At 37.3% G+C, this 22213-nt stretch overlaps 3 protein-coding genes across 5 annotated transcripts in view; 1 reads left to right on the top strand and 2 right to left on the bottom strand.

Moving 5' to 3' along the window:
• Positions 1-14529, top strand: part of srebf2 (sterol regulatory element binding transcription factor 2) — a 36689-nt gene extending 22160 nt beyond the window's left edge. For 2 of the 3 annotated variants that reach the window (XM_077205509.1, XM_077205510.1), the window contains 3 exons: positions 12034-12210; positions 12288-12387; positions 12473-14529. In XM_077205509.1, the coding sequence (XP_077061624.1) occupies positions 12034-12210; positions 12288-12387; positions 12473-12681 (486 nt within the window). In that variant the 3' untranslated portion in view covers positions 12682-14529. The remainder of the gene's footprint in view (positions 1-12033; positions 12211-12287; positions 12388-12472) is intronic. The other variant, XR_013195480.1, reaches the window with a different exon arrangement.
• LOC143714435 (uncharacterized) overlaps positions 1-22213 on the bottom strand; it is a 280655-nt gene that overhangs the window by 92561 nt on the left and 165881 nt on the right. The gene's annotated exons all lie outside the window — the stretch shown is intronic.
• LOC143714469 (uncharacterized) overlaps positions 20542-22213 on the bottom strand; it is a 2950-nt gene continuing 1278 nt past the window's right edge. Inside the window, exons 3-6 of the mRNA XM_077205694.1 lie at positions 22105-22211; positions 21637-21917; positions 21425-21491; positions 20542-21331 (exon numbers count right to left, since the gene is read on the bottom strand). Coding sequence (XP_077061809.1) covers positions 21096-21331; positions 21425-21491; positions 21637-21917; positions 22105-22211 — 691 coding nt within the window. The 3' untranslated portion in view covers positions 20542-21095. The remainder of the gene's footprint in view (positions 21332-21424; positions 21492-21636; positions 21918-22104; positions 22212-22213) is intronic.

Raw genomic sequence — 22213 nt, 5'->3', positions numbered from 1 at the left:
AATATAGTTATCGTCCGCTGGTGTGAACACTAATATAGTTATCGTTATAGTCATCATCCGTTGGTGTGAACACTAATGTAGTTATCGTTATAGTCATCATCCGCTGGTGTGAACACTAATATAGTTATCGTTATAGTCATCATCCGCTGGTGTGAACACTAATATAGTTATCGTTATAGTCATTATCTGCTGGTGTGAACACTAATATAGTTATCGTTATAGTCATTATCTGCTAGTGTGAACACTAATATAGTTATCGTCCGCTGGTGTGAACACTAATATAGTTATCGTTATAGTCATTATCCGCTGGTGTGAACACTAATATAGTTATCGTTATAGTCATCATCCGCTGGTGTGAACACTAATATAGTTATCGTTATAGTCATCATCCGCTGGTGTGAACACTAATATAGTTATCGTTATAGTCATTATCTGCTAGTGTGAACACTAATATAGTTATCATTACAGTTATCATCCGCTGGTGTGAACACTAATATAGTTATCGTTATAGTCATCATCCGCTGGTGTGAACACTAATATAGTTATCGTCCGCTGGTGTGAACACTAATATAGTTATCGTTATAGTCATCATCCGCTGGTGTGAACACTAATATAGTTATCGTTATAGTCATCATCCGCTGGTGTGAACACTAATATAGTTATCGTTATAGTCATTATCTGCTGGTGTGAACACTAATATAGTTATCGTCCGCTGGTGTGAACACTAATATAGTTATCGTTATAGTCATCATCCGCTGGTGTGAACACTAATATAGTTATCGTTATAGTCATCATCCGCTGGTGTGAACACTAATATAGTTATCGTTATAGTCATTATCTGCTGGTGTGAACACTAATATAGTTATCGTCCGCTGGTGTGAACACTAATATAGTTATCGTTATAGTCATCATCCGCTGGTGTGAACACTAATATAGTTATCGCTATGGTCATCATCCGCTGGTGTGAACACTAATATAGTTATCGTTATAGTCATTATCTGCTGGTGTCAACACTAATATAGTTATCATTATAGTCATCATCCGCTGGTGTGAACACTAATATAGTTATCGTTATAGTCATCATCCGCTGGTGTGAACACTAATATAGTTATCGCTATGGTCATCATCCGCTGGTGTGAACACTAATATAGTTATCATTATAGTCATCATCCGCTGGTGTGAACACTAATATAGTTATCGTTATAGTCATCATCCGCTGGTGTGAACACTAATATAGTTATCGTTATAGTCATTATCTGCTGGTGTGAACACTAATATAGTTATCGTCCGCTGGTGTGAACACTAATATAGTTATCGTTATAGTCATCATCCGCTGGTGTGAACACTAATATAGTTATCGTTATAGTCATCATCCGCTGGTGTGAACACTAATATAGTTATCGTTATAGTCATTATCTGCTGGTGTGAACACTAATATAGTTATCGTTATAGTCATTATCTGCTAGTGTGAACACTAATATAGTTATCGTCCGCTGGTGTGAACACTAATATAGTTATCGTTATAGTCATTATCCGCTGGTGTGAACACTAATATAGTTATCGTTATAGTCATCATCCGCTGGTGTGAACACTAATATAGTTATCGTTATAGTCATTATCTGCTAGTGTGAACACTAATATAGTTATCGTCCGCTGGTGTGAACACTAATATAGTTATCGTTATAGTCATCATCCGCTGGTGTGAACACTAATATAGTTATCGTTATAGTCATCATCCGCTGGTGTGAACACTAATATAGTTATCGTTATAGTCATTATCTGCTAGTGTGAACACTAATATAGTTATCATTACAGTTATCATCCGCTGGTGTGAACACTAATATAGTTATCGTTATAGTCATCATCCGCTGGTGTGAACACTAATATAGTTATCGTCCGCTGGTGTGAACACTAATATAGTTATCGTTATAGTCATCATCCACTGGTGTGAACACTAATATAGTTATCGTTATAGTCATCATCCGCTGGTGTGAACACTAATATAGTTATCGTCCGCTGGTGTGAACACTAATATAGTTATCGTTATAGTCATCATCCGCTGGTGTGAACACTAATATAGTTATCGTTATAGTCATCATCCGCTGGTGTGACCACTAATATAGTTATCGTCCGCTGGTGTGAACACTAATATAGTTATCATTATAGTCATCATCCGCTGGTGTGAACACTAATATAGTTATCGTCCGCTGGTGTGAACACTAATATAGTTATCGTTATAGTCATCATCCGCTGGTGTGAACACTAATATAGTTATCGTTATAGTCATCATCCGCTGGTGTGAACACTAATATAGTTATCGTCCGCTGGTGTGAATACTAATATAGTTATCGTTATAGTCATCATCCGCTGGTGTGAACACTAATATAGTTATCGTCCGCTGGTGTGAACACTAATATAGTTATCGTTATAGTCATCATCCGCTGGTGTGAACACTAATATAGTTATCGCTATGGTCATCATCCGCTGGTGTGAACACTAATATAGTTATCGTTATAGTCATCATCCGCTGGTGTGAACACTAATATAGTTATCGTTATAGTCATTATCTGCTGGTGTGAACACTAATATAGTTATCGTCCGCTGGTGTGAACACTAATATAGTTATCATTATAGTCATCATCCGCTGGTGTGAACACTAATATAGTTATCGTTATAGTCATCATCCGCTGGTGTGAACACTAATATAGTTATCGTTATAGTTATCATCCGCTGGTGTGAACACTAATATAGTTATCATTATAGTCATCATCCGCTGGTGTGAACACTAGTATAGTTATCGTTATAGTCATCGTCCGCTGGTGTGAACACTAATATAGTTATCGTTATAGTCATCATCCGCTGGTGTGAACACTAATATAGTTATCGTTATAGTCATTATCTGCTGGTGTGAACACTAATATAGTTATCGTCCGCTGGTGTGAACACTAATATAGTTATCGTTATAGTCATCATCCGCTGGTGTGAACACTAATATAGTTATCGTTATAGTCATCATCCGCTGGTGTGAACACTAATATAGTTATCGTTATGGTCATCATCCGCTGGTGTGAACACTAATATAGTTATCGTTATAGTCATCATCCACTGGTGTGAACACTAATATAGTTATCGTTATAGTTATCGTCCGCTGGTGTGAACACTAATACAGTTATCGTTATAGTCATCATCCGCTGGTGTGAACACTAATACAGTTATCGTCCGCTGGTGTGAACACTAATATAGTTATCGTTATAGTTATCGTCCGCTGGTGTGAACACTAATATAGTTATCGTTATAGTAATAATCCGCTGGTGTGAACACTAATACAGTTATCGTTATAGTCATCATCCGCGGGTGTGAACACTAATATAGTTATCGTTATAGTCATCATCCGCTGGTGTGAACACTAATATAGTTATCGTCCGCTGGTGTGAACACTAATATAGTTATCATTATAGTCATCATCCGCTGGTGTGAACACTAATACAGTTATCGTCTGCTGGTGTAAACACTAATACAGTTATCGTTATTGTCATCATCCGCTGGTGTGAACACTAATATAGTTATCGTCTGCTGGTGTAAACACTAATACAGTTATCGTTATAGTCATCATCCGCTGGTGTGAACACTAATATAGTTATCGTCCGCTGGTGTGAACACTAATATAGTTATCGTCCGCTGGTGTGAACACTAATATAGTTATCGTTATAGTCATCATCCGCTGGTGTGAACACTAATATAGTTATCGTTATAGTTATCATCCGCTTGTGTGAACACTAATATAGTTATCGTTATTGTCATCATCCGCTGGTGTGAACACTAATATAGTTATCATCCGCTGGTGTGAACACTAATATAGTTATCGTTATGGTCATCATCCGCTGGTGTGAACACTAATATAGTTATCGTTATAGTCATCATCCGCTGGTGTGAACACTAATATAGTTATCGTCCGCTGGTGTGAACACTAATATAGTTATCGTTATAGTCATCATCCGCTGGTGTGAACACTAATATAGTTATCGTTATGGTCATCATCTGCTGGTGTGAACACTAATATAGTTATCGTTATGGTCATCATCCGCTGGTGTGAACACTAATACAGTTATCGTTATAGTCATCATCCGCTGGTGTGAACACTAATACAGTTATCGTCCGCTGGTGTGAACACTAATACAGTTATCGTTATTGTCATCATCCGCTGGTGTGAACACTAATATAGTTATCATCCGCTGGTGTGAACACTAATATAGTTATCGTTATAGTCATCATCCGCTGGTGTGAACACTAATATAGTTATCGTTATGGTCATCATCTGCTGGTGTGAACACTAATATAGTTATCGTTATAGTCATCATCCGCTGGTGTGAACACTAATATAGTTATCGTCCGCTGGTGTGAACACTAATATAGTTATCATTATAGTCATCATCCGCTGGTGTGAACACTAATATAGTTATCGTCCGCTGGTGTGAACACTAATATAGTTATCGTTATAGTCATCATCCACTGGTGTGAACACTAATATAGTTATCGTTATAGTCATCATCCGCTGGTGTGAACACTAATATAGTTATCGTTATAGTCATTATCTGCTGGTGTGAACACTAATATAGTTATCGTCCGCTGGTGTGAACACTAATATAGTTATCGTTATAGTCATCATCCGCTGGTGTGAACACTAATATAGTTATCGTTATAGTCATCATCCGCTGGTGTGAACACTAATATAGTTATCGTTATGGTCATCATCCGCTGGTGTGAACACTAATATAGTTATCGTTATAGTCATCATCCACTGGTGTGAACACTAATATAGTTATCGTTATAGTTATCGTCCGCTGGTGTGAACACTAATACAGTTATCGTTATAGTCATCATCCGCTGGTGTGAACACTAATACAGTTATCGTCCGCTGGTGTGAACACTAATATAGTTATCGTTATAGTTATCGTCCGCTGGTGTGAACACTAATATAGTTATCGTTATAGTAATAATCCGCTGGTGTGAACACTAATACAGTTATCGTTATAGTCATCATCCGCGGGTGTGAACACTAATATAGTTATCGTTATAGTCATCATCCGCTGGTGTGAACACTAATATAGTTATCGTCCGCTGGTGTGAACACTAATATAGTTATCATTATAGTCATCATCCGCTGGTGTGAACACTAATACAGTTATCGTCTGCTCGTGTAAACACTAATACAGTTATCGTTATTGTCATCATCCGCTGGTGTGAACACTAATATAGTTATCGTCTGCTGGTGTAAACACTAATACAGTTATCGTTATAGTCATCATCCGCTGGTGTGAACACTAATGTAGTTATCGTCCGCTGGTGTGAACACTAATATAGTTATCGTCCGCTGGTGTGAACACTAATATAGTTATCGTTATAGTCATCATCCGCTGGTGTGAACACTAATATAGTTATCGTTATAGTTATCATCCGCTTGTGTGAACACTAATATAGTTATCGTTATTGTCATCATCCGCTGGTGTGAACACTAATATAGTTATCATCCGCTGGTGTGAACACTAATATAGTTATCGTTATGGTCATCATCCGCTGGTGTGAACACTAATATAGTTATCGTTATAGTCATCATCCGCTGGTGTGAACACTAATATAGTTATCGTCCGCTGGTGTGAACACTAATATAGTTATCGTTATAGTCATCATCCGCTGGTGTGAACACTAATATAGTTATCGTTATGGTCATCATCCGCTGGTGTGAACACTAATACAGTTATCGTTATAGTCATCATCCGCTGGTGTGAACACTAATACAGTTATCGTCCGCTGGTGTGAACACTAATACAGTTATCGTTATTGTCATCATCCGCTGGTGTGAACACTAATATAGTTATCATCCGCTGGTGTGAACACTAATATAGTTATCGTTATGGTCATCATCCGCTGGTGTGAACACTAATATAGTTATCGTTATAGTCATCATCCGCTGGTCTGAACACTAATATAGTTATCGTTATAGTCATCATCCGCTGGTGTGAACACTAATATAGTTATCGTTATGGTCATCATCCGCTGGTGTGAACACTAATATAGTTATCGTTATAGTCATCGTCCGCTGGTGTGAACACTAATATAGTTATCGTTATGGTCATCATCCGCTGGTGTGAACACTAATATAGTTATCGTCCGCTGGTGTGAACACTAATATAGTTATCGTTATGGTCATCATCCGCTGGTGTGAACACTAATATAGTTATCGTTATAGTCATCGTCCGCTGGTGTGAACACTAATATAGTTATCGTTATAGTCATCATCCGCTGGTGTGAACACTAATATAGTTATCGTTATGGTCATCATCTGCTGGTGTGAACACTAATATAGTTATCGTTATGGTCATCATCCGCTGGTGTGAACACTAATACAGTTATCGTTATAGTCATCATCCGCTGGTGTGAACACTAATACAGTTATCGTCCGCTGGTGTGAACACTAATATAGTTATCGTTATAGTAATCATCCGCTGGTGTGAACACTAATACAGTTATCGTTATAGTCATCATCCACGGGTGTGAACACTAATACAGCTATCGTTATAGTCATCATCCGCTGGTGTGAACACTAATACAGTTATCGTCCGCTGGTGTGAACACTAATATAGTTATCGTTATGGTCATCATCCGCTGGTGTGAACACTAATATAGTTATCGTTATAGTAATCATCCGCTGGTGTGAACACTAATACAGTTATCGTCCGCTGGTGTGAACACTAATATAGTTATCGTTATGGTCATCATCCGCTGGTGTGAACACTAATATAGTTATCGTTATAGTAATCATCCGCTGGTGTGAACACTAATATAGTTATCTTTATAGTCATCATCCGCTGGTGTGAACACTAATACAGTTATCGTTATAGTCATCATCCGCTGGTGTGAACACTAATATAGTTATCGTTATAGTCATCATCCGCTGGTGTGAACACTAATATAGTTATCGTTATAGTCATCATCCGCTAGTGTGAACACTAATACAGTTATCATTATAGTTATCGTCCGCTGGTGTGAACACTAATATAGTTATCGTTATAGTCATCATCCGTTGGTGTGAACACTAATATAGTTATCGTTATAGTCATCATCCGCTGGTGTGAACACTAATACAGTTATCGTTATAGTCATCATCCGCTGGTGTGAACACTAATATAGTTATCGTTATAGTCATCATCCGCTGGTGTGAACACTAATATAGTTATCGTTATAGTCATCATCCGCTAGTGTGAACACTAATACAGTTATCATTATAGTTATCGTCCGCTGGTGTGAACACTAATATAGTTATCGTTATAGTCATCATCCGCTAGTGTGAACACTAATATAGTTATCGTTATAGTCATCATCCGCTGGTGTGAACACTAATATAGTTATCGTTCGCTGGTGTGAACACTAATACAGTTATCGTTATAGTCATCATCCGCTGGTGTGAACACTAATATAGTTATCGTTATAGTCATCATCCGCTGGTGTGAACACTAATATAGCTATTGTTATAGTTATCGTCCGCGGGTGTGAACACTAATACAGTTATCGTTATAGTCATCATCCGCTGGTGTGAACACTAATATAGTTATCGTTATAGTTATCGTCCGTTGGTGTGAACACTAATATAGTTATCGTTATAGTTATCGTCCGCTGGTGTGAACACTAATACAGTTATCGCCCGCTGGTGTGAACACTAATAGAATTATCGTTATAGTTATCGTCCACTGGTGTAACACTAATATAGTTATCGTCCACTGGTGTGAACACTAATACAGTTATCGTTATAGTTATCTTCCGCTGGTGTGAACACTAATATAGTTATCATTATAGTTATCGTCCGCTGGTGTGAACACTAATATAATTATCGTTATAGTTATCGTCCACTGGTGTGAACACTAAAATAGTTATCGTTATAGTTATCGTCCGCTGGTGTGAACACTAATATAGTTATCTTTATAGTTATCGTCCGCTGGTGTGAACACTAATATAGTTATGGTTATAGTTATCGTCCGTTGGTGTGAACACTAATATAGTTATCGTTATAGTTATCGTCCGCTGGTGTGAACACTAATACAGTTATCGTCCGCTGGTGTGAACACTAATATAGTTATAGTTATAGTTATCATCTGCTGGTGTGAACACTAATACAGTTATCGTTATAGTCATCATCCGCTGGTGTGAACACTAATACAGTCATCGTCCGCTGGTGTGAACACTAATATAGTTATCGTTATAGTTATCGTCCGCTGGTGTGAACACTAATATAGTTATCGTAATAGTTATCGTCCGCTGGTGTGAACACTAATACAGTCATCGTCCGCTGGTGTGAACACTAATATAGTTATCGTTATAGTTATCGTCCGCTGGTGTGAACACTAATATAGTTATCGTCCGCTGGTGTGAACACTAATATAGTTATCGTTATAGTTATCATCTGCTGGTGTGAACACTAATACAGTTATCGTTATAGTCATCATCCGCTGGTGTGAACACTAATACAGTCATCGTCCGCTGGTGTGAACACTAATATAGTTATCGTTATAGTTATCGTCCGCTGGTGTGAACACTAATATAGTTATCGTTATAGTTATCGTCCGCTGGTGTGAACACTAATACAGTCATCGTCCGCTGGTGTGAACACTAATATAGTTATCGTTATAGTTACCGTCCGCTGGTGTGAACACTAATACAGTTATCGTCCGCTGGTGTGAACACTAATATAGTTATCGTTATAGTTATCGTCTGCTGGTGTGAACACTAATACAGTTATCGTCCGCTGGTGTGAACACTAATATAGTTATCATTATAGTTATCATCCGCTGGTGTGAACACTAATATAGTTATCGTTATGGTCATCATCCGCTGGTGTGAACACTAATATAGTTATCGTTATAGTCATCATCCGCTGGTCTGAACACTAATATAGTTATCGTCCGCTGGTGTGAACACTAATATAGTTATCGTTATAGTCATCATCCGCTGGTGTGAACACTAATATAGTTATCGTTATGGTCATCATCTGCTGGTGTGAACACTAATATAGTTATCGTTATGGTCATCATCCGCTGGTGTGAACACTAATACAGTTATCGTTATAGTCATCATCCGCTGGTGTGAACACTAATACAGTTATCGTCCGCTGGTGTGAACACTAATATAGTTATCGTTATAGTAATCATCCGCTGGTGTGAACACTAATACAGTTATCGTTATAGTCATCATCCGCGGGTGTGAACACTAATACAGCTATCGTTATAGTCATCATCCGCTGGTGTGAACACTAATACAGTTATCGTCCGCTGGTGTGAACACTAATATAGTTATCGTTATGGTCATCATCCGCTGGTGTGAACACTAATATAGTTATCGTTATAGTAATCATCCGCTGGTGTGAACACTAATACAGTTATCGTTATAGTCATCATCCGCTGGTGTGAACACTAATACAGTTATCGTCCGCTGGTGTGAACACTAATATAGTTATCGTTATGGTCATCATCCGCTGGTGTGAACACTAATATAGTTATCGTTATAGTAATCATCCGCTGGTGTGAACACTAATATAGTTATCGTTATAGTCATCATCCGTTGGTTTGAACACTAATATAGTTATCGTTATAGTCATCATCCGCTGGTGTGAACACTAATACAGTTATCGTTATAGTCATCATCCGCTGGTGTGAACACTAATATAGTTATCGTTATAGTCATCATCCGCTGGTGTGAACACTAATATAGTTATCGTTATAGTCATCATCCGCTAGTGTGAACACTAATACAGTTATCGTTATAGTTATCGTCCGCTGGTGTGAACACTAATATAGTTATCGTTATAGTCATCATCCGCTAGTGTGAACACTAATATAGTTATCGTTATAGTCATCATCCGCTGGTGTGAACACTAATACAGTTATCGTTATAGTCATCATCCGCTGGTGTAAACACTAATATAGTTATCGTTATAGTCATCATCCGCTGGTGTGAACACTAATATAGCTATTGTTATAGTTATCGTCCGCTGGTGTGAACACTAATACAGTTATCGTTATAGTCATCATCCGCTGGTGTGAACACTAATATAGTTATCGTTATAGTTATCGTCCGTTGGTGTGAACACTAATATAGTTATCGTTATAGTTATCGTCCGCTGGTGTGAACACTAATACAGTTATCGCCCGCTGGTGTGAACACTAATAGAATTATCGTTATAGTTATCGTCCACTGGTGTAACACTAATATAGTTATCGTCCACTGGTGTGAACACTAATACAGTTATCGTTATAGTTATCTTCCGCTGGTGTGAACACTAATATAGTTATCATTATAGTTATCGTCCGCTGGTGTGAACACTAATATAATTATCGTTATAGTCATCATCCGCTGGTGTGAACACTAATACAGTTATCGCCCGCTGGTGTGAACACTAATAGAATTATCGTTATAGTTATCGTCCACTGGTGTAACACTAATATAGTTATCGTCCACTGGTGTGAACACTAATACAGTTATCGTTATAGTTATCTTCCGCTGGTGTGAACACTAATATAGTTATCATTATAGTTATCGTCCGCTGGTGTGAACACTAATATAATTATCGTTATAGTCATCGTCCACTGGTGTGAACACTAAAATAGTTATCGTTATAGTTATCGTCCGCTGGTGTGAACACTAATATAGTTATCTTTATAGTTATCGTCCGCTGGTGTGAACACTAATATAGTTATGGTTATAGTTATCGTCCGTTGGTGTGAACACTAATATAGTTATCGTTATAGTTATCGTCCGCTGGTGTGAACACTAATACAGTTATCGTCCGCTGGTGTGAACACTAATATAGTTATCGTTATAGTTATCATCTGCTGGTGTGAACACTAATACAGTTATCGTTATAGTCATCATCCGCTGGTGTGAACACTAATACAGTCATCGTCCGCTGGTGTGAACACTAATATAGTTATCGTTATAGTTATCGTCCGCTGGTGTGAACACTAATATAGTTATCGTAATAGTTATCGTCCGCTGGTGTGAACACTAATACAGTCATCGTCCGCTGGTGTGAACACTAATATAGTTATCGTTATAGTTATCGACCGCTGGTGTGAACACTAATATAGTTATCGTCCGCTGGTGTGAACACTAATATAGTTATCGTTATAGTTATCATCTGCTGGTGTGAACACTAATACAGTTATCGTTATAGTCATCATCCGCTGGTGTGAACACTAATACAGTCATCGTCCGCTGGTGTGAACACTAATATAGTTATCGTTATAGTTATCGTCCGCTGGTGTGAACACTAATATAGTTATCGTTATAGTTATCGTCCGCTGGTGTGAACACTAATACAGTCATCGTCCGCTGGTGTGAACACTAATATAGTTATCGTTATAGTTACCGTCCGCTGCTGTGAACACTAATACAGTTATCGTCCGCTGGTGTGAACACTAATATAGTTATCGTTATAGTTATCGTCCGCTGGTGTGAACACTAATACAGTTATCGTCCGCTGGTGTGAACACTAATATAGTTATCGTTATAGTTATCGTCTGCTGGTGTGAACACTAATACAGTTATCGTCCGCTGGTGTGAACACTAATATAGTTATCATTATAGTTATCATCTGCTGGTGTGAACACTAATATAGTTATCGTTATAGTTATCGTCCGCTGGTGTGAACATTAATATAGTTATCGTTATAGTTATCATCCGCTGGTGTGAACACTAATATAGTTATCGTTACATTTATCATTATAGTTATTGTTATTGTATTATATTAGAATCCACACCAATGGGATGATAAGTAAACAAGTTACATTTATTGTGTGGGTTAGGGTTAGGGTTATTACCGTTTTCATCTGTTGGTGTGGTTGCTAACATAGCTATCATTCTTATTATCATTCCTGTTAAAGTTATCTTTACTGTTATTGTTATTATAGTTATAGCTTAAGTTATAGTTATCCTAGTTTTATTTGATAACTAGTTTTACACTTGATAACCCGCTGACACTTTCAGGGGGTGGAGCTTCTGGTCTGTGACCTCCTCCTGACTCTGAGAACCAGCCTATGGCAGCGTGGGGGCGGGTCCAATGGAGAGCCTGGCCCCGCCCCCGGATCCCAACTGGCTGGATTCCAAAGGGACCTGAGCTCTTTACGGAAGCTCGGACAAGCCCACAGACAGGCTCAACACAAGGTGACCTTTGACCCCACCTACAGCTGACCTCTGCATTTGACCTCTGCATGTTTAAACGTGTGTGTGTGTGATTTTAGCTGTTTCTGCATGAGACGACGGTCAGGCTGATGGCTGGAGCCAGTCCCACTCGCACACACCAACTGCTGCGACACAGAACACACAACTACACAACAGCAGGTAAACACTCACACACTCACTCACAGGTTAGCTGATGCTGTATGTGTAGTATATTGTGTTGACCCGCTGTGTGTGTGTTCCGCAGCCAACGGCGGCGAGCGCGAGAGAGCTCATGCTATCCTGCTAGCGTGTCGTCACCTGCCGCTGCCGCTGCTAACGCCGCCGGGCCACCGAGCTCGACTGCTGGCTGAAGCCAAGCGCACACTGGAGAGAGTGGGGGACCGGCGCTCACTGCAGGACTGCCAGCAGATACTGATACGCCTGGGGGGGGGCACTACCATCGCTGCGTCATAACACACACACACACACACACACTGGAGAGAGTGGGGGACCGGCGCTCACTGCAGGACTGCCAGCAGATACTGATACGCCTGTGGGGGGGCACTACCATTGCTGCGTCATAACACAAACACACACACACACACACATATGAAAAAATACTATAGTGTTTATATGAGTGTGTTATAAATAACACTGAAGCAGTGTTAAAGTTAATGAGATAATTGAGTGTTGATTGAGCATTATTGATGTACACCTGATGTTAACAAGCAGAATCACTGAAGGAGAAAATCACTAATTTAAATCAATCACCATTATGGTGATCAGTGTTTGCTTTAGTTGGCTCTTGACCCTTCAATTATTACCATTACATTTAGTTTGGTTGCTGTAACTGAGTCATAACAATTAGATTATAGTGTTTATTAGTTTTTAAGATTAAGATCTAATATGTAGGATTTCTTGGAAGTTCTTTTTTTGTATCAGAACAACTTGTAAGAAATCCTTTGGATTACATTGAAAATGATTAGAATATGACGCTGTACAAGGACAGTGCTGCTATAATCAATCGACTAAACCTAACTTTAGGCTTCAGATGAGTTCAGCAATTCATTTTAAAACATAACCAACGCCATCAGATCTCCTTTTCTCTTTGTTCATCTGGCAGTTATAACTGATTTACAGCAGCCAAACAAAATCTAATGTTAAAAATGTAAGGGTCAAGACCCCAACTAAACCAAACACTGATCACCATAACGGTGGCTTAAAATTGTGATTTGCTCCTTAAGTTATTCTGCTTGTTAACATCAGGTGTTCATCAATAATACTCAATCATCATCACTTGACTATCTCATTGACTTCAACACTGCACACTCTTGAGTGTGGACTCGTATAAACACTGAGCAGTGTTAATTTAACACTGGGGATTTTGCCATATATGGTTCAAAAACACTATAGTATTTACTAGAAAAAATACTATAGTATAATATTATAGTAAAATTACTCATGTGGGACACTCTTTTTCTCTCTCTCACACAGACACACACACACACACACACACTGCTGCGCCTCGTGCAAGGGACCACCATCGCTGCATCATAACATACACACACACGTTATGTTTAGTTAAAACAGAGTTTAGAAGTAAATGTTTAATTGCCATAATAATAATGATAGATTACATTATCCAAATGACAAATCAGCAATGCAGAAAACGTGTGTTTGCAATGAATGTACATGAAGAACAAACACTCACCAACAGTGAGTGTTTGTTCTTCATGTTTCAAACCCTGATGTTTGAAACATGAGTCACACCATTCATTTACTCTCTGAGGAAGAGAAACGGCATATGATGAGCAGAAAACACACACACACACACTTTGTACAGAACTGTGTCATAGACCAAAGTCTTAGAGCGCTAGTGTGAGACAGACATGGAGTGTTTTATATAATTATTTCACGTGACGAATTTAAAGCCTCATCATGTGTAATTACTTCATATTTAGTGTCTGGCGTGTTTGTTATTTTGCTTCAGTAGTTTTATCTTTATTCTTTTATATATTTAGAAATGTGACAGCGGGACTTTTATTATGACAACACGTGATGATGATGATAATGTTACGTCACACACAAACGACAGAAATGAGCTGTAAATAGAGTAAAAAGGAATATAAAAACTAGCGTGTGTGTTATGTAGTGTTTTATTAATTTAATCTAAAGGTTCTGGTTGTTTTTTAATATCTAACTATAATAACTCTCTCCGCAGCTCCGTCACATTATTCACTCTTTCTTTCACGCGTTGGTCTGAATTTCTACGTCTTTTGACTTTTGTTTTTTAATAAAACAGCAGATGCCGTTGAAGAACCATCATGTCTCTGTGTGCATTTGATTAAACTCGACATACTAGTTACTTTCTTTAGGTTTATTATAGTGCTTAGAAAATGTCACTTTTTTTGGTCCTATGTAGGCTACTAAAGTTTTGATCATGAATTATAAAATATGTAACGTTGAAAATGCTTTTAAAAAATCAACATCTATTTGTGGATTTATTACCTATAAAAAGAGGATGTGAGACACGTGATACAATTAATATTTGGGCGTATAGAAATGACTAGAATGAACAAACCCACAAACTTTTAGGTAATCGTGTATTTATAATTTAGAAACATTCATGCATGCGAAACCAGGCGCCACGGAAAGAAGGCTTTTTTGAAGGGAGGATACGCTGTTATTATGGGCTGTTGAATAGAGTGGGGGGGAAATACTTATAGATATGATTAAATAGCCCAAGTTTTTTGATTTAATCATTTGGAGGTTTGGTTGAGCCCTAATATACTTTGGACAAAATTGCTCATTCCTGCTCTTTTGTTAATTCAAGACCTTTTTCATTAGGCACTAATATCTTTATTTGTATTTTAGTGTTCAATGCCGGTTTTGTTTACTTCTTTAAATGTCAGAGGTTTGAAAAATCGTACTAAGCGCAAGGCACTTTTTTTATTTTGTAAAGAACTTAAGGCAAATTGAATTGTTTTACAGGAGACACATTCGGGTACAGCAGATGAAAATTTTTGGAAACAAATCAAAAAAATCTGAACTTCAAAACTTTTTTCACTTAAAAAAAATGATTCAAACGAAAACATTTGAACTTCTAAATTTTTTTCACTTCAAATTAAAAATAAAAAAAAACAACGAAAAAACACATTCTCTTCAATACTTTTTTTATTCACGGGGTAATTTTTTTTGTTGCATTTGAACAGTTTTTTCTTTGATTGAAATATTTTTTTTGATTGAAACAGCTTTTTTGGAATTGAATGATTAAGACACAAATGTCCTACCCAAGTATGGCCCAAACACAAAAAAGATTACTTCAATCAAAGAGAACATTTTCAATTTAAAAAAAAGTGTTCAAATGCAATTTTTGGAGTCTCAAATATTTTATTTGCATTCAAAAACGATTTTCTATATTTGAAAATGTTTATCTTTTCATTGAAGTGACTTTTTTATTGATTCTGTTGTTTTTTGTTTGAAGCAACTTCTTTTTTGATTGAATGATAAAGACACAAATGTCCTACCCATTATATGGTCCAATCAAAAAACAATGTGACTTCAATTAAAAAGGTTGCTTTAAACAAAACAAAACGGACTTCTATCAAAGAAAACATTTTCAATCAAAGAAAAGCAGTGTTCAAATGTATTTCTTTGAGTCTCAAATATATTTTTGGATTCAAATACTTTTTTTCTTTGATTGAAAAGTTTTTCTTTTATTGAAGTGAAGGTTTTTTTAATTGAAAATATTTTTTTGATTGAATAATAAACAAACAAAACTACCTCCATATTACAAGATTTAAAAAGCAAATTTAATAATGTTCAATGTTCTCTTAAAGAATATAGGAAAATCTGTAAATCTATCGCAGTGAGTCTGATACAGCTGATAAAAAACACAATTCGTTTTTCTATACAATATTTTTCCGAAATAAGGTCCCATGGTCCACCGGAAAGGGGAGGGGCTTAGGCTCTCTACACGTGCCCAAAAAATGATCGTGCTTTCAATTTACGGATATAATAATAAAGTGAACAACAGAAGTTTGTTAGAGAAATTGGGTAGGCTAGTGACAGAGTGGAAAGCTGTTCATATGACAGATAAAGTTTTTATGGGAGGTGATTTTAATTAATTCTTGGTTGGATGGACTACCTCCAAGAGGCCAACAACCTGAAAATAACGAAGTACACAATTTTTGTATTGAAACGTATACGTTTGACTATTGGAGATTGAATAACCCTACAAATTTGGAATATACATGGATTAGTGCTTCAAACGGGAACCAACGGTTATTACTGGCTAATCTCACATTCAATAAGTAATAATGTTCAGAAATGTGAAATTATTACATCTCCGCTCACTGACCACTGTTTAATAAGCTTAGCCTTGTTAGTAACCAAACAACCACGGTCTTCGGGTAATATATGGAAACTGATTAACAGACTTTTATCAAATGATGGTTTTTGCAAACAAATAAAATCCCTCTGTATAAATGTAAAATGAATGGATACGTCAAATAAAGGGAAGTGGGAATGGTTTAAATTTGAAACAAAGAGGTTGGCAATTGAAACGGGATAAAGCATATCAAGAACAAGTAAACAAAAACATAAAGAAATACTGAAAAGGATTAACATAATCTGTGGTAAAACTAACGCTTCGGAGCAAGAACTAACTGAGTTGAACTCCCTCACAAGCAGCTTGATGAAATTTATTTGGAAAAAGCAAGTGGAGCCTTTGTACGATCCAGGGCTGGATGGATCGAAGAAGGTGAGAAGAACACAACATATTTCTATGGTTTAGAAAAGTCTAGGCAGTCTAAAAAAAAATAATCTGCAAATTAATAAAAAATGACACAGTCATAGAAGACCCTAGCCAAATACAGGAGGAAGTTCAACTCTTTTACTCTGACTTGTATAGCTCAAATTTCCACAAAGAGGACTGTGAATCCTTTTTTACTCTGATTAAGAGCAATATTAAAAGGATTGGGGAGAATGACAAAAAAAGGCTAGAAGGCAAAATAAATCTGCAAGAAATAGAAAATGCCCTGAAAAAAAAAAGAAAAGTCACCTGGAATTGATGAAGTTTTTTTGGGAAGATATCAAAGAATTGTTATTGAATGCTTTTATCGAATGTATACAAGAAGGATGTCTTACTCCAACACTGAAAACTGGTATAATAACTCTACTACCCAAATAAAAATAAAAGATATAACAAATTTAGACAATTGGAGGCCTATTACATTGCTCTGCAACGATTATAAGTTATTAGCGTTAATATATGCAGAGATATTGAAAACAGTAATTGATAAAACGGTAGATGAAACTCAGTCTGCGTTTAGAAAAGGTAGAAGTATGCACAATAATGTGAGATTAATATTAGACACGATGGACTATCGATCTATTCTGGAATCCGAAAGACTGATTTTATTTAAGACTATTTCAAAGCTTTCGATTCTATAGAACACGATTTTTTATTTTCTACTCTAGAAAATTTTGGATTCGACAAATTTTTTTGTTCAGTGATTAAAATGTTCTATACTGACATTTACAGTTATGTCTCTCTAAACCCACTAATAACACCTAGAATAAATATAACTTGAGGTATAAGACAAGGATGTCCAATTAGTCCCAAGTTATTCATTTTATGTACTCAGCTAGCATATATGATATTAAATAATCCAAATTTTCAGGACATACATTTTTTTGATTATGAATTTCGCCTCAGTCAGTTTGCAGACGACGCTGTCTTCTTCCTTAAGGATAAATCTATGGTTAGTAATGCATTGCAAATAATCTCAATTTTTTCCAAAGCTTCAGGTCTTCGTTTAAATATGAAAAAATGTGAACTACTTGCGTTATTTGACTGTGTAGATACAGAAATAATGTCAATCCCTGTTAAAAAAAAAAAAAAGTTAAATATCTTGGAGTTAAATTGGTTAAAGATGAAAAACAAAGAGAGAAAAATTTATTAAATCATTTGCTTAGTAGAGATCCTTCCATTTGCTTTGACCAAGGCATTATCTTTGTACATGACATTTTAGATATAAACGGTGAAATCTTACAGTTACAAGATTTAAAAAGCAAATTTAATAATGTTCAATGTTCTCTTAAAGAATATAGGAAAATCTGTAAATCTATCCCAGTGAGTCTGATACAGCTGATAAAAAACACAATTCGTTTTTCTAATGTCCAAATCAAGCTTCCGAACTTAATGGTAGGAGAATTAAACATTACGAACAAAAAATGTGACAACGAATATCTAAATAAAGCTTTCAAAGAATATATATGTCATGATTATGATAGGAAGATAAAACTAAAAATATTAGATAATCCAACAATTACAAAAAACAAACAAACATTGGGAATAGCTTGTTTTCACATGACGTCACGTCACTGCGTTGCCATGGCGATACATACAGATGGAGGGCAGGAAGTGATTTTCTATATTTAGGAATCACTATAACAAACTCAAAATGCCTATGTTTTGCGTCGTTTATCGTTGCAAACAACGAGGAGTTTTTATCGTGTGCCAAAATGTGTTGTTCATAAGGGGGGAAAATACAGAAAAACATCGGAAAAATTGCCTTGCAAACCCACGTCTGCGGTCGGGAGGAGCCGAATGGGAAAATGCCCGTGTGTGTGTCAGTGATCACTTCGTCAAAGCTAGAGTTAATACAACTTATGTGTCTGTTTGTGCAATGTACCAGTCTTTGAACTTTGTAAAGTCAAAGTATGTCTGTCAGACGAGGTAGTTGCTGATATCTACCGCCTCAATGGCAGGCAAATCTTTCAATTCAGTTGAAAATCGGTCCTATTCATAACGTATGGATCACGTCCAACATATGTTTAGATTTTTTGTTTATATATTTCTCTTGTAATAGCGTCTAAAGTAGTACAGTACGGACTTTCCTCCATCACGTCCATTGCGTTCGTCACTTCCTGCCCTCTATCTGAATTTCCCGCGTCAACACAACACACTCTGAACGCAAAGTAAAAGAAATGCAATTTAAAATCCTCAACAACTACTATCCACCCGCGGAGACACTGAGGGCTGGGTTTGGTTTTGAAGTTGCGACTTTTGTCATGAAAACACAGAACATTTATTCTTCCTTTGCTCAGTTAGCAGGAAGTTCTGGCAAGATGTCCATAGATGGTTGAATATATTAAAATGAGTGAAATTGAGCAATGTACAATCGAAGATATTCTTATTTATAATTCTAAAATAACGAGGGACTTTTCACTTTTGATTAACCTTATCATCATTATGAGTAAATACCACATTCACAAAAATAAATGAAAAAAACAATTGCCAAATGTAAACTGTTTTAAAAATGAATTTCGCATGTTTTTATCCTCTTTGAACAGTGTAAAAAATTCTAAACAAACTGTAGAAGCCATTTGTTATGCTGCTGAAATGTTTTTGATCCTGTAACACATTATTTAGTTGAGAACTATGCCTTATTTTGTTTATTTATTTATTCCATTGTCAATACGCATTTTGTTGATGGCTTGTCTGTTTTTTTCTGTTGTCTCCACGAGAGTTTGACAATAAAAAGACAATAAAAAAATAAAAATAAAAGCTTCGAAACCCTTATGAATCTTTTGAATCGAATCAGTGGTCCGGATCGTGTGCCTGCCAAAGTCGAGAAATGTCAAAGCGGATTCACTGAAATCGCCCCCCAGCGGCGGAAAATGGAAGTGTCTGTGGTTCGGCTTGTTTATAGCGCAGCCATCCATGCAACAAACAAATCAAGCCAATTTAAATAAGAACACATATTATACAAACATTTGATATTTAATCTTATTAAATGATTAGCCAATTGCATAGAATAGATTTTACTTTCAATAAAACATTTGCAATGGGTTTGTAAAAGCTGTTTATATGCATGTTTGGTATGAGTTTTTGTTGCACTTACACTGTCCTGACCAGCAGGGGTCGCCCGAGTGCGTCGATTCGAACGCTTTGAAATTGATTCATTTGAATCATTCAATTGATTCGACGCTTTAAAAAGCTTCGTCTCTCCCATCACTAGCAAATAACGTATATTGACAAGAAGTGAAACTCAATAGAAGGTTCCATAGCAACACCAGCGCTACGCTTCCGCCATTTTGGGGTGAATGAAAGCGACTCGGCAGTCCACTAGTGTTGATGTGTCGTTCGCGAACGAGCCGATTCTTTGAAAAGAGCCGGACTTCCCATCAATACTAGCTTTTTGATGTCGCTATGGAAATATCAGCTGCTTTGTCATTTTTTTTAAGAAGCCTACATTAAAGATCAAATCCAACCTGAATGATGACAACACAGAATAACGTACAATCACTAGACTAGTGATCATCAAATCCCTTTTAACAGTTTATTTCACAGACTTAGACAAGTTTTCTACTTTTTCCCCACAAAACCTTTAGTATTAGCATTACAAACACTGAATTATTAATACCAACATATAACAGTAAGTAAAGGACATGCTATATCAGATAATTGGGAATGTTGGACTATAAATATATATAAAAGCTTCTCAGTACTATCTTATATTAATATCCGTTAAAGCAAGACTGTGTAAACTAAAAAACACAGCCACTGTCCATCATGTTCTATAAGATCATCATGTTTGTAGCACGATCCGGGGGATTAAAACGTACAAAATATACTTCAGGCCTAGTGGAGTTGGTAACTAATGATAGTAGTAAAGGTGTAAAGTTGCATAAAATGGAAATACTCAATAAAGCAAGAAAAAACTATTTAATGATTGGATTCCACAACTTATCAAAAAACTAAAAAAAAACATATACAAGACAATACAGCATTTACTGTAGTAGGAGTACCAAGTGAACAAAATGTACTGATGCCTTAATTTAAGAAATATTTCTATTGCGCTTCTGATTTGGCTGATCAATTAACCGTACTGAGCATTCCCCACTAGTGAATAGTCTATCGGCTGCTCCACTTGCTCATCTTTGACTGCCGCATTAGCAGAGACTGCTGGGTCATCAGTGATCACGCTAGCATAGCTGTGTTCGTCCATGATCCTCTCAGTGTCGACGGGAACAATGATCCCGGGACCGTCCTGGGAGGCACAGCTGGTCTTCTCCGAGCTGTTAAACATCAATCCTGTAGACGTCTGTAGACGAGCTGAAGACACACACACACACACCTTATTAAGTACAGTTACGAGTTACGATAAACCATGCGATGCACTGAAACCCAATGTTTATCTGTACACACCCCTAATGGCTGAGAGGGCATTCTCAAGGCAGTCTTGACTCAAGCGATCACTCAGAAGGTAGGAAACCTGGTGACGTTCACAGAATGATGTGGTTAAAGCCAGGTTTGAAAACAACAGACTTCATAAGCTTCTGCAGTGTGTGGCACTGAACACACTTTAAACAGGACTGGCATGTAGCGGAGAGACCTCCCGCTGCGACGTGTGTACTCACAAAAGCATACGCTCTGGCTGGCAAGAGCTTCCTCATCTGCTTCATCACGGACTCCTTGCTAACTCCAGCCTTCCTGGTCTTCCTCCGCCGACTCACTTCCCGCAGTTTCGCCCTCAGTTTGCACACCTGTGCCTTCAGACTCCCGATCTTCATCTTCAGGGCATGTTCCAGGCCTGACGGCAACGGCACTGGTGTCGGCGGCAGCGAAGGCCCTGCTTCAGAAGCAGTGTGTCGTTGAACACCGTCTGCATTTGACGGGTAAACCATTTTTTTTTTGTTGCCTGTAAAACAAAAACACACATTTGGAAAATTATTAACTAAAGTCACATTACAGCAAAACGTTCCCTCGAGACCATAAGACTACAACTCTACAATGGACAATGTGACAGACACTCTTACAGAAATAATCTGGAGCAACTGAGCTTTCAGTTTCACCGGCATCTCAAAGTATCCCTGTATTTATCTCACGTTTCTTTGGCGGTGACTCCTCCTGACGTGGCTGTCTCCTTAACGGGGGCGTTGGGTCAGGGTCATCGATCATCGTGGGCACTGCATCCCATTTCAATCCCGCATGGCT

The sequence above is a fragment of the Siphateles boraxobius genome, unplaced genomic scaffold (genome assembly GCF_051911475.1).
Source record: "Siphateles boraxobius isolate OS27281-9 unplaced genomic scaffold, OSU_SipBor_1 54, whole genome shotgun sequence".
Classification (NCBI taxonomy): Eukaryota; Metazoa; Chordata; class Actinopteri; order Cypriniformes; family Leuciscidae; genus Siphateles; species Siphateles boraxobius.
Note: the sequence above shows the minus strand (reverse complement) of the source record. Positions and strands in the feature narration are given on the sequence as shown.